At 52.6% G+C, this 13,785-nt stretch overlaps 1 protein-coding gene and 2 long non-coding RNA genes across 3 annotated transcripts in view; 2 read left to right on the top strand and 1 right to left on the bottom strand.

The window, feature by feature from the left end:
* The first annotated feature begins 4,834 nt into the window (after positions 1-4,834).
* LOC119094312 (uncharacterized) lies at positions 4,835-6,603 on the top strand. Its single transcript, XR_005093759.1, has 3 exons — positions 4,835-4,996; positions 5,897-6,007; positions 6,527-6,603. It is a non-coding gene; the product is annotated as an uncharacterized LOC119094312 (long non-coding RNA).
* On the top strand, positions 6,599-8,792 carry LOC119094320 (uncharacterized). The gene is made up of 2 exons (XR_005093760.1): positions 6,599-6,658; positions 8,573-8,792. It is a non-coding gene; the product is annotated as an uncharacterized LOC119094320 (long non-coding RNA).
* Positions 8,793-11,750: 2,958 nt separating this feature from the next.
* Positions 11,751-13,785, bottom strand: part of LOC119091212 (polycystin-2-like) — a 28,682-nt gene continuing 26,647 nt past the window's right edge. The window contains 2 exon segments of the mRNA XM_037213861.1: positions 11,751-12,054; positions 13,075-13,157. Coding sequence (XP_037069756.1) covers positions 12,043-12,054; positions 13,075-13,157 — 95 coding nt within the window. The 3' untranslated portion in view covers positions 11,751-12,042.

Consider the following 13,785-nt stretch of genomic DNA (forward strand, 5'->3'; position numbering starts at 1 on the left):
CCGCTTTTGTGTGTGGTCCCCTATGCGCGATCATTTACACTGCCAGCCCATGCGTCCGTGTATACTGCAGAGCTTGTGGCCATCATTAAGGCGCTCTGCTTTACAGAGGTGGGCGAAGACAGTCTGCACGTGATTTTATCGGATTCCCTAAGTGCCCTTTCGGCACTAAGGCATTTTAATCCGGTAAATCCCCTTATACAGGATGTTTTACTGCGTCTCGACCCTCTGTACCGGGCTGGCAAGACTATAGTACTTTGCTGGATTCCTAGCCACGTTGGCATTGCGGGAAATGAGCTGGCTGACTCTGCTGCAAAGCGTGCTACTCGTCGTCCCTGTCGCAGAGCGTTTCCGATACCCGCTACAGACCTGTACTCGCCCATCTCTGCCTTTTTGCGCGGGGAATGGCAGAGCACATGGGATGCGATGGACACCACTAAACTGAAAAACATCAAGCCAGTTGTTCAGGAATGGCAGTCATCCTATCGAAAGTCTAGACGGGAGGAAGTAATCCTGTGTCGGTTGCGGATTGGCCATACCAATGCTACACATCGATACCTACTATGTCACGACGAACTACCACGATGTCGCCACTGCAACACCACGCTCACAGTGGAGCATGTGCTCATATGTTGTCCCATACTACGCGTCGAGCGTCTGAGGTTCTTGGGCCCGGTGGCGCCGTACCTGACGCTCTCCGATTTACTAGGTGACAGCTCACCACATATCCAACATACCCCCAAGTTCGTATCGCATGTTAAGTTCTGCACTTTATATACACCTGCCTGAATAGTTCATACCGCGTGTAGGAAGTTTTTAGGTTGCCGAAAGCTTCGTATCAACGACGCGTTCCTCACACAAATCAGCCATTTTCATTTCCGAATAATATATATTTTTTAGTCATTTACCGTCGTAGGTAGCCATTTTGCTGTCTCGGGCGCAAAATGACCACAATAGTCGGCGCGTCCTAAAGCCCCAATCAACAACAACAGGATGGGCATCGGAGGCATCGCGGCTGCTTGCTGGTAGGCGGCCTCCACGTCGTCCGTATGCGCTGCCGCTTCCACCACAGCTGGATCTTGGATCTGCGACACAAGGAAAGGGTCATTTCCGCGTACCTATCAGGCGCATTAATCAGACCCTTTTGCATATCACCAGTTTTGTTTTTCATTACGAGAGCAAAACGTCTTGGACCCGGACATGCTCATTCTTTCGTTATCACATGCTTGTTTTTATTCACAATCACCTTTTTGTGGTCCAGCGTGACATAATCCGAGCGGGTGAGAGGGACGGTCAACGGCCGACGAGGACTGCACTGCGTGCACCACTCTGATATCTCCCTCTCCCGGCCATAACCACGGATCTACCTGGATGGACCCGTTTCATGGTCCCATTTCATTGCATCGGCTGCCCCAGGGGGGGTGGCGCCGCCATTACTGTTTTTCGACGGCCCTCCGAGGGCCCGCCGAAGCTCCAACAGCAGGGCCCTCCGAGGCTCCAATCCCCCCCCCCCTCCGCCCCCATTCGTCTCTGCCCGTGAGCTTCGAGCCTATGGTTTGGGCACAGGAGCAGTCTTTTTACCACGATTTTAATGTATGTAATCCCGGGGTTTGGTGACCAGGCAAATGACCTGTATTTGAAATGCCAGACACTACTATGGACAGTAACACGAAGAACCCAAAAATGGTTCAAAAGTAGCAAGACTCGTAAAAAGCCGAGTGAACATGTGCGGTACGCGGGTGAAAGAACTGTTTAAGGCAACAGGCCAAACCAATATTAGAATCTCATTGATGCGCTAGGTACTGTACCTATTAACGATTGTGGGGTTTGTTGGTCAGTCCATAGTGCGTAGATGTACTGTCAATGGGGCTGGGACTCGCTCGTGCAAACTTATCATCCCCCCCCCACGTCGCAAACCCTGGCTACGTCCCTGGCCCTCACCCCTTTCGCCCGTGTCGCATGGATGGCTGTGCCACTTGTGTGGTAGTCAGGCTCCACTTTGTAAACAAGATTATGGCCGGAAAATCTCGCTTGAACCTCGTATTATAGTCTACAAACTGCACGGAGCGGCATGGATTATGCAGGCATTAGTGGCTGTGAATCGGGTTCAAAGATTTCTGCATAAAACAGACGGGAATTTCCCTTTTAAGCACACACATACTCACTTCAGTGTGTTGGCGATGTCCAGTCGCATAGAAGGAATTGCACTTGGTCGAAGGCATGGTTTAACATTGGGTATGAGACTGGCCTTAACCAGATGGCCAGGATCATAGTCATAATCTTGGAAATGACCAGATCAGATTAGCGCATTCCCCGCATTTATGGTGTTAGTCCAAGGAGCAACGGTTCACTCATGTTTCCAGGACAGTCGGATCGTTTTTTTTTTTGCAAAAGAAAAATGTCTTTACTGTGCCGTTTCACATTCTTGCAAGAGGCCACTTCACAGGAAGGCATCTTGCTGCCAAAAAAATTGCCTTTGATGCCCACTTTTGCCCCACGCTCACACATCGCTTCAAAATTCTCCCATCCACAACACAATAGCACGCACTAAGGCAACACAACAGTACAAACTCGATGCCACACTGCACGATAATCGCGATGTTACATTTGATACGTTACATCGGTATTGTACGACCTTGACGATAATAGACAAGACCAACCACAGCATTTCTGCGTGACTACTGCTTTCCACGCGACGCAGTCGACGTTGCCATGCAACGCCTCAGCGCTAGCCATTGCGACTTTGTGACGTCACCTCTTAACGTTGAACAGGCGCCAGCCCGACCAATTTCTCAGGCTGCGATGATGACCCCCTGGGGTTGCGTGAAAACCTTACATTTGGCACACAGCTGCCGATTGTGATGCATTTTGTAAACAAACCAAACTTGATGCGTGCAAACGGCTGAAGTCGCTGTGGTCTTGGGCTTGGGGGTACCTGGCGCCCTTGCTCTGCGCATACATAAACATGATTCAGGTGTAGGTGAGACAGGACATAGCCATGTCGAGGCCATAGCCATAGCCAGGTGTCGGGGTTCTGTGGAGCCTCGTTTATGCTTGATGGTTTCAAGTGAGCTCGGTTTTAAATGGCATCTGAAAACCTCAAAGGGAAATAGGGGTTTGGCATGTGCGATTAGACAATGTCAGGCAGGAGTGGAAAAATCACATAAAATATGGGGAAAAGGAGTGAAAAATTCATCCTCATAGGGTGTTGCTTTACACGCAAAGTCGGCAGTTCTAGGGCACTGCGAAGAAGACGACCAAAGCCACCTACGGGGCTCCGATATCCAAAAACAATAGGAGGCTCCTAGTTCGCAACGGGAGCCTCCCAAGCCAGCGAAAGAGTCTTCCTAAGACATCTTTGCGCCTGCTGTTCTAGAGTACGGGCTACCTTATTAAAAAGGTGGCATTATGGTCCAGAAAACGGACGTCCGGATGTATAAATGGCTCCTCTGAGTCAGACATATTACTTTTAGCTCAGTTATTTGGGACTCGTACTGAGTTTTGGTATTCTACGGTTACCTGCAATGTCTGGTTTCGGAAAAGGGGCCCCAAAAATGTTAGGGGACAAAAACATTCTCTTTCTCCACCCTTGTCGGAAGGCAGGGGAGGGGAACTGTCCCCTCTGCCCCATGCTGCGCCGACCCTTATCCAAGCTCCTTCAACTGCTAAAGGACTTGTCAACCCCAGATTTTGCCGCCGATAGCCGTCGCTGACGCCGCGACGCGGCGGCGCCGGCGGCGGAGGGTTATCGCATCAGCGCATTCTTCGGGTGCTCGCCACAGAAGGCCAAGCGCCACCTTAGCCTCGGTGTGACCACCCTCCGTCAGTCGCCCATGTCCTCGTGCGGTGCCGCCTCCTCGAAGCTGAGCGTTATAGTTACTTTGGCTCCAACGCGCGCCGAAGGCTGTTTTCTGCGCCCTCTCATCAGAGCGGAACCGATTTATGATGCGAGAATGGTTTTAGTTTTGATGAAGCATGTTAATTTCAGAATAATCTATTCGCCTGTATGCGTTCCGTGACTGTATGCGACTCAAGCTTTGGTATGCCTTATTCAGGTCTGATGACTCGAGCCCGTGGCGCGTTGTCCGTGCATGCGTCGAATAAGCAAAGACTGTTGAAACAAAATAAGTGATGCAATTGACGCGCCCCTTAAACCCCACGTTCTGCCAATAGATGCTCCCTGCGTGCTGAGAACATAATACGAAACACATACATTCCTCCACTACCAGGTGGGAGGGCAGCGCTGCAGACACAGTGGCAACACCAGCCCAAGATCCCCGTCACTTACCACCCAACGCCAACTCATATCATGTATCCAGCTTTGCGCCTCCATAGATCCTATTCCGACTCATATCATATCCAACCCTGCGTCTCCATAGATCCGACGCATATCGTATCCAACTTTGCTTCTCCATGGATCCAACTCCAACCCATATCATGTATCCAACTCTGCGTCTCTATGGATCCAACTCCAACCCATATCATATCCGACTATGCGCCTCCGCTATCAGCACCTTTGCTGTGTGATAATCCTACATCTTGAGCCACATCTACTAACATCAACATACAATTCAGCGTTTCAGTCTACTGACAACACCGCCAGGAGCGTTGTCGGTGCTTGTTCTCTTGCGGATGGGTGTTGCGCTGGTGCAGTGCCTCCCTCGCGCCTCATCCTCGTCGTGCCTCAAGTCGGTGCAGTGATCCGCTGAGCCAGTGGTCGAGGTCGGCGAGGAGAAGGTCTTGAGGGGGCTGGTGGCGCGCAGAGCGGCCGCTCCGACAGCGGTGCTGTCCAGTCCAGAGCGGCGGCCACCGGCTGACGTCCGTCCCTCCGCAGGGCGGTGGAGTGCCAGTTCGAGTCGGCGGCCGAGGCGGCGGCGGTGGTGGCGCGCCTGCGACAGACGGAGGTCGCCGACGGCCGGCTCGTCTCGGCGGAGACGCTCCTCGCGCAGCGGCCGGCGGGCGCGCTCGACCGCCGTGCTCTCCTCAAGAACATGACACGGTTTGTCTGTGGACGCCCGCGGCGGCCGCTGCCATCCCGACCAGCGACGCGTCATTGTGAAGCCGCGTGGTGTTGTGACTGACGCACGCGCAAACATGTGACCCCGCCTGAGGACGTCTCCCGTCCTCCACACGCGCTGCGGTGCGCTTCGGCAGGCGTATAGGCCGACCCATTTGTCAGTAAGCCTCTGGGCGCCCGAGCCTGGACCTGCCATGCGACCAATCCGCCAGCGCCCAACATACACTTCGTGGACTTAAGGGTACCCGCCATCTTTCGTGGGCAAAACAGGGGGGCCTCATCGGGGAAGTCCCTGTATCTAGGGGCTTCATCTAGAAATGTGATCTGGTAGACGGCTCTGTTTTCATTGTGGTTTCCTTTCGAAGACTCCCGCCGTCCCATGCGGTCATATAAGGTCATCATTCGGGACCGTCACGCTGCCAGATGGCCTTGTTGCTTTGGTTTTTGAAGGCGTTTGCCGCCGCTGATCCGAAAACGGCAACGGAAACGACAACGATTCGGTGCGCGTTTGGACCATTGCGGCGACCTGATCAGCCGATGATGTTTCGTCACACCGACCACTAGCCTGTGCCTGGCCTCAGTCCCCCGTTGTTGAAGCCGTAGCGGGCGCTGCCGCGCCGTCCCAACCGCTCCGATGATCAGACCCGGCCACGTGACGGTGTTTTCGGCCCGGCCGTTGTTGGCGCTTGCCTGGGTCAGCCAGGCGGAGTGGGCGTCGTTCTTTGCTCGACGTGTTCGTTTTTTTTTTCATGTCGCGTCCGCCACTGGAGCCATGGATAAAAGAAACGGCAAAGCGAAAAATCTGGTGCTGAAGGCCAAATGTGCCATTACATGATCATACTTGTGTTACACCGTCTCTACATCGTATCCTGGTGCCCTTAGGCTGCACGTGCGTGGCATACAGAGGACGGCCACCGCGCCGGAGCTGCAACAGCTGTTCACTGGCTGCGATGACGTCAGCATTCCGGCCAACAACCAGCGCGGAAACAACGGGTAGGCAGTGGCACCGCCATCTTGGTTTTGGGTTGGGCGAGCACGGCCTGCCAACGCGTTGTAATAAGGGCACCGTAGAAAAAGCGACAATATGACTATGCGTGGTTTCATGCTATTTGACAATATCTTTATGCGTAGCCTTTACCTATTAAGCTTATCTATGATGCACTAGCCAACTTTTATGGGTAGTGAAGAACTTTAATCGTGGTGCATGTGTTTCTAGCCAACGTTTTTCGACAATGTCCAGGATCGGAGCACGCGCGTGCTAATTATCAAATGGAAAGTTGAACGCGCGAGATTTGGGAGAATACCTCTGATGTCTTGTGCGCAACCGCATTGGAGAGTGAAGATGCCATCACAGCACCATATGAAGGTTCGATGTATATTTCGCCCGGTGCACCGCAACTCAGATTGCATTGCGTACGAATTCTGAAACCGTGATTACTGCGGATAAACTGCGTAGCGATGGGAAGCGAACGCAAGGCGCCCAGACTACCGCTAATTCGCTCCTTTCGCCAGTTACGCGTTCGTGCAGTTCCCCGACCGGCAGTCAGCTGCTGCAATGGCGTCCCAGCAGCTGACGCTGCACGACAAACAACTGACTGTCTCTTATGCCGTCGAGAGAAACCTGGCGCTGGCCTCAGACCCCAGGTAAGATGGCCGACTGCATACGTCTATATCCGCCGCCATGTTGCAGGGGCACGGCCAGGTTTCCTCGTCTGCTGTCGCGGCTATTGTCCTTGCTGTCCTTGTGACTTGGCGGCAGTAAGCTTCATGTTTAAGCTTCTTTAAATAGACTATTCCAATTGGAAGATATCGGGCAGGCAGCACATATGATGTAAGAAGCTCAGTTGCAGCTATTGGCGTATTTTCTCAGGCTTCTTCATGTCGACACGCGTCCACGAATGGCACGCAGCAGACATGCTTCGGTGTATTATAAAGGTTTGTGCATACAGGAGCAATCGATTGAGCATAACAACTTCGGAAGAAACACAACTTGAGTGGAGAAACCGTCCGGGAGGGCACATCCCCACGCGTACAGAACGGGGCACCATGACACTACAATGGTATACCTATAGCCAGAAAATGCATAAGAAACAAGAACGCGACGCAAATGCGAAACCTAGTGTAGCGCAGACAAGATCGCCACCACACGGCTGCTGATCAATAGGTATGAATGCATGCAACCGGCAACACAGGTACGCCAAATAAAATGCCAATGGAAAATAAACTTAAAACCACCAGCAAAAGGGCGGCGGAACTAAACATCAAGATAATTCATGTCACTGCTAGCGTGTGAGGAAGGTCTATATGCACACAGTGAAGCAGAAATAGGAGTGGAAATGGCTGCAGACGAAGCACGGAAAGTAAGCTAACGTGTGCTTCTCGCTCTGTCGGACAAGTGGTCAGCCGGCCCGCGGTACTGGCTCGGGGGCTTGGTAGCGTGACCTTGACCTCCAGTCTCGCGGGGCGCTGCCGAATCCCTCAAAACCGGACGGCCGGAAGAGCATGACAGGGACGCCACAGGCGCCCAGACAACCGGCTGACTAGCCGGAGTAACATTTGGTATGCTCTTAAGTGCGAAGGCTGCGTTAAATAATGAAGCTTCACGAATCATTGAATGTGGTCCCCATTACGTAATCCTTTGGGGACGTCATGGCACGTTTTTGTGACATCTGAACTGCTGCTAGAGTTGCAGCATTGAGTTGCCGCCATAGCGGGCAGCATAACTCAACTGATTTTGCAGTATTCCTAGGTGCTGCAATGTTACAGTGTTGATTTATTTAGTGACTCAACGCATGAGCTTATGTGCGTGGTGTTTGGCCCTTCCATACGGTTTTCTTATATATTTTCCGTGACGGCACCTTCCTTGCTTGGGTTTACACTTTCGGTTGCGGTGCTATTCTTAAAGGGGTTTAAATATTAGCTCCATGTCCGTCATATCTAGTAGTTGCCCAAATGTCGGTGTCATTGCTGGCGAAACGCGAAACGTGATCGAAACGTGCGATCGATAGCGAAATCCGATTATAGGCCAATGAATTGCCTTCTATCGATGGGGCACTTCGTGCCGGATAACTTCAAATACGAATGCATGTGGCCACATTTTAAATACCCATGAGCACAGCACGGCCAATTAGGCATGGTGCTCGCATGATGTTTTTGGGACGTCGTATATGTATGGGTGGTTATCTCATAGGCGGCGTGTCACAAGCTGCTCAAACTCGCGTGTATCAAGCTCTAAGAAACGGGATAATTTCAAGTCTTAAAACGTGCGCGGTGTTGGTTTGTGACACGCAGGGAATGGCCATGAACATTGCAATTGCAGTTCAAACCCCGTACGAATGTGAAATAGTCATTTGATCGTCGTGGGTCAACGTTGGGGGTCGTCGTAGTTCAATGACAACATTTTTGATAGTTGTTGAATCCATTATTCCTTGCGTGCTGTGCATGTGAACTTGACATAACAGTGGACGTTATGAGTGCCGTCTCGAAACGACACGATCCACCAGCAAGTTTTGATGGCGTCCCGTTTCTACATCGCGTGATGAATTTACTATTCGGCAGGTATGAAATGGTTGAAGTCGAAGATGACTCTGGCGGTCGTCGTGCGAAGCAGAGCCTGGCCTCTCCACCGACAGGTGGCAACAGTAAGAAAACGAAGCACAAAAACAAGTGTGTTGGATTAGTTTAGTCTTAAAGACCTCCATTGATCCACATGGAACTCGCACCATTCTGCTTCTTGGACTAAGATGCAACATTGAAACAATACATTTGCGAAATGTGATCGTGTTTGCAAAAGTTCAGTGACGCTCCCCCGGTTTGTCTTATTCCCTGCCTTTTCTCATTCCTCGCCTGTCCTCAATCCTCGCAATGTCCATTGTCAATCGGGCTATTGTATGCAATGTCCGGCGTAACGGAGGACGCCGCGGTCACCAGCTATGTGCCGTTATTGCCGCCAACATTTGTGTGGTTTATGCGACTGGACATTTGCTGCGTAAGGCTTGTTGACGGGCCTTCCACGGTGACCGTAGTCTTGCCCCTTTACTCATCTCTCTCCGAATTCCCAAAGCCCTGAAGCGGTTATTGCTGACCGAAGGGTCCAGTCAAATCCGAACCAACCCAGACCAAGCCAAAAGCGTGATGTTAGGATCAGCAGAGCTCCAGTCCGCAAATCATTCTGCCAGACGCGTGACATCCACAGGCAGTGGCTGCTTGCCAACGTTTGTCTGTTGCTGGAAACCGTACTAACAAACAGCCAGCAGTTTGAAGTTTCTCCTTCCTCGTCGTCTCTCCAGCACGCGACATTCCAAACCATGCATAAGCTTGCCATGAACGCCATCTTGGCCAAGACGGGTACGTTTTGTGTGCCTGGTGGCAGAACGACTGGGCCGCCTCGTGCTGGCCTGTGCTGTGTGCTAGACTCTGCCTCGACGCGGTCGTTCCTCCGATCAGCGGCGGGCAGCTTGGAGTCGAGTCTGACTGACTCCGAGCAAGATATTACCCGATCCTGGGCGTGGAGTCCAGTACAACCTAATCCTGTAGCGACGGCTTTAATCACAACTCAACTGCGCCATATGACTGCGGGACTTGTCCTCCCTTTCTATCGCGTGCACGTTTTTGTCACCAGACATGTGCCTGGTTCCTAATATTGGTTCCTGGTTCCCACTGGCTCTTTCGACAATACAAGGTGCTGGATCCTGGTTCTCACTGATTTTTTCACATTTTTATCATCAGAAGCTGCATTTCAACACATACACACCCTGCTTGTGTCTGACATTGTTGTGGATGATTTAAATTGATTATGACACGTTAGATGGTGTGTTTTTTGGTGTGAGTAATAAGGAGTCAGTAAGGTAGCACCGTTGTTCCGCATTCCCACACGGAGTAACCTTACCACCAGCAGCCTTAGTTCCTTGACGTCATATTCCCTTTGGGTTTTAGATTAACTAAACATACCAACTAGCTTCCCTATCTGCGGCCTTGATGAGCGACGCGCGGGGACGCCACATTAGTGTGCGAGATGCAGAGTAAGAGGTGTTATTTATGGTTGCTGCGTGATTTCATTGGAAATCATTTTGTGCTATTCTGATGTAAACTTATACTATATATATATATATATATATATATATATATATATATATATATATAAAATTCATTATTTCCGAGAGATCCGCACGGAATAGCGGACCTTTCCTTTCGGGATAACATTAGGCAGCTAACAGTCCAGTTGCAGACTTAGCAGGTCTGCATCATCCCTGTGTCTTGACAAGTTATTGATGTTGTTCTTCTGAATTTGTAGTGTTATTAACATTGAAGAACAGCAAATTTCTTTTATGGGTATGAGGAACAGCCTGAGCAGATAACCAGCTATGTTCCTAGACCCAATTTTATTAATTTACATTAAGAACAGTATTAATTGCTGGACCTGAAAAGTGGGGAGTGTTAGCAGCAACTGCTCTGAAGAAATCCTGGTAAGATTTTGTTTCTTGCTGGCTCCTGAGCATAATTTTAGAATGGATCTTGGTTCTTGCTGAAATTGAATCTCCATCTTAAGCCTGAGCTGGATCTTGGTTCTTGCTGGATCACTTCGCATGTTCCAGGCTGGGTCTTGGTTCTTGCTGGATCCATCAACATAATTCCAGGCTGGACCTTGGTTCTCGTTGGGTCCCTATGTCCAATCCAAGCTGGATCTTGGTTCTTGCTGGATCTTTCGTCTTCACGTCAAGCCGGATCTTGGTTCTTGTTGGATTTTTTTGGCTTATCGTCAAGCTGGATCTTTCGACATATTGTCAAGCTGGATCCTGGTTCTTGCTGGATCTTTCGACTTATTGCCAGACTGGTTCTTGTCTTCTTCCTGGTTCCGGAACCAGGAACCAGGAACCGGTTCCCGGGAAGAAATCTTGGCAACCAGGCACAAGTCTGGTTGTCACGTTTCGCCAAACATTTGCAAGCTGTTGAACAGACAGCTTTGCTACGTAAGTCCTAATACCGAAGTCTCATGACCTCTCAGAATCCACTCCTTTACGTCCAAAGTACTTGCGTTGATTCTGTCTCAGGATTTAGTACTGTTAAGTCGTTACCTACTTCGCCTTCATTCACGGCTTATCTTTCGGTTGGACTCGCGATGGATGACGGTTCCGCCAAGCGTGAAGCACCGGTCTGGCATGAATAACGCACATGTAAAAAACCCGGTGGTAGAGTGCAGACTGTATTGCAACATGATGGGCAAGGAGCCTGGGGATTGCAACTACGTCCACGGCACCGGGTTACCATTTTCGACACACACCGTAGACATAATTGAGCCCCCAAGACAACAGAAGAGCGGAAACACAAAGCGTTCGGGCGGTACGCCAGAAGTATGCCAAAGGTCAGGCGGGGTCGGCAAAGGCCGGGACGCCGCCAGCCGAAACCGACCACCGGCGGCGAGACCGAAATGAACTTAGGTCAACCGTACACATATCGTACCAAACACGACAGTGTGGCCGACGCCTGCGTTGGCCTCAACAGACAGTGCGCAGAACAAAACCACAAAAGTCCGGCGCGTGCCACTCTTCTGGTAGCACCTCTCCCTTAGATGCGCCGGTGAGCAAATCTGGCGCGTCCGCCGCCTCAGGCACTGTCCCGCGCGGCGAGGTCACAACGCCTGCCCCGAGGGCGCGGCTGGCGCAGCGCCAGGTCGCCGCGGCCGCCGCGGGGTTGCCGCGGGTCACGCGCGGGTCGTCATATCTTGCCGGGAGGCGGCGCGCATGCGCGTGGCCGCCGCCGCCGCGGTGCGGCCGGCTCGGCGGCGAGCAACAGCCATCTGCTGATCTCTGAGCCGCCGAGGCGGACGGCGCCGGCCCGACAGACACGCTGCACTTGACTGGGTTGCTGTGGAGGGCGTGGGTCGCGTCTGCCGGGGCCGGTCGGACCGGCGGCGGGGTCGGGCGATGCTGGCGCCGCCTCGCGGCGGGACGCTGCGCCGGTCGGCGCCTGCGGGGACGTCCTCTCTCCCTCTAGCGCGACCCGGCGAGCGAGCTCACCACCCGGCCTCTCTACTTACTGCCCTGTGGAGAAATCGGCACGTGTCGGGGTGTCACAGGAACCAAGTGGTCGGTGGCGTGAGGCTTGAGACGGAAAACGACGCTCGATTTCCTAGCTGGTGGCGTCAAGTTCAGTTGGGTGGATCTGAGTACACAGCACCACCACCCCTGTCTCAAGTGACACGGTCAACTGACAGACGGAATGACGTCACTGACGCGGCGCAATCGTAAGTGGCGCGGCAACGGGCATCAGCGCGCGACATGAGACGAATCAAGTAGGTTTTGACAACAGCGAGGCTAGATGTTCACGGGTCCTTCGAGCGATGTGATGATATATGCCGTTAGATACAGCTAGGCGCAGGATCATACTACTTTCGTGCAGCAGTTTTATTCTCCGCAAAACGGACAGTTGTCTGAGGGAGGCGCGTGTTAAGTCTGGCCGGAATGAGAAAAAGTGTTGGAAGAGCCAGTGCTGGACAGTCAGCGTCAATTTCAGGACAAGTCAGGGGATAGTCCTGGGGGGGGGGGGGGCTACGTCTAAATTAGGACGCGCACCAGGGGCAGCACCAGGATGCACACCAGGAACAGATTTAGTGTCGGGTTTACACTTGCCCGGACCCCAAAGCTTGGGTGCAGGAGCCCTGTGCCGAGAGTGCCACCAGATGACCTATCACCGCCAAACCTATTGGTCTTGGCGTCCACAAAGCAGGTGACCCTGGAGGACTGTGGACCCGACGGACCGATCAGCCGTGCGATCCGGCCTGATCGACGATCTGGTTTACCCAGAAATTGCATTGGTATATTGGCGCCAGTTGACCCTAGCGGTACTGACTGGCAGCAGACGCACTTGAAATAGCACAGATAGCTGATCTAATCGACCTAAGTGAAAAGTTCATCTGGTCGACGTAGCTGACCCAAAAATCTAAACAATCTGCTGACCCAGTGGACAAACTTTATGTAGCGAGTGTATGGCCCGCCACGACCTCAGCAGGCGCGCGCTCCCCTGCTGAAGCCACCCTGACCACCCGCTGCCGATCAGCTGACCTTCATGTTGGGATCAGAGTCCCAGCGATCCAGTTCCTCCCGCACCAGCTTTTCCATCTGGTGCCGCTTGGACTTGTCGTCCGCTGCGGGGAAGAAGCGGCGGTGAGGCGGCCGCCGGGGGTGCACGAGCGACGGCAGGACGCCGAACAAGCCCGTAGCCGTGCGGAAGATGCTAGTGGCCATGCTGAAGCAGTCGGTGGACATGCTGTGGGTGGGTTTTCATGCTGAAGATGTGAGTGGCCGCGCTGAGGTGACTGACGAATGTGCTGAAGTGCCTGGGGGACGTTCAGAAGTGGTGGTTGGTGATGCTTCTGCACATGCTGGCAGTGGTGCGGCGGGCGGTCGGATGGGCGGTGCGGGCCGCGTGACAGCGGGTGAAGCCGTGCTATTGTCATGAGATTGGGAAGGCCCGGTCAGCAGTCACAAATTAAATGATGAAGACTTGAACTATCTAAGCGCCTCCGTAGTGTTGTTTGCCGCCTCAGCAATATCCAAAGCGATGGCAACGGACATGACCTCAGCAACGCCATTCATCTTGGTATGCAGCAGGCTGGCAAGCTGTCGGGGTAGATCGAGCGAGGTATCTCTAAGCGTAAACTATTACTCTAGCCTTCTGATGAACCAAGGGCGAGGATGGATTGTGAATCATGTTAAACATGCGGCCCGGAAGTCAAGGCGCGTGCTGGCGACTCGGTTCCTGCAGTAGTCGCT

Source organism: Pollicipes pollicipes, unplaced genomic scaffold (genome assembly GCF_011947565.3).
Source record: "Pollicipes pollicipes isolate AB1234 unplaced genomic scaffold, Ppol_2.1 Scaffold_1600;HRSCAF=1878_pilon_pilon_pilon, whole genome shotgun sequence".
Classification (NCBI taxonomy): Eukaryota; Metazoa; Arthropoda; class Thecostraca; order Pollicipedomorpha; family Pollicipedidae; genus Pollicipes; species Pollicipes pollicipes.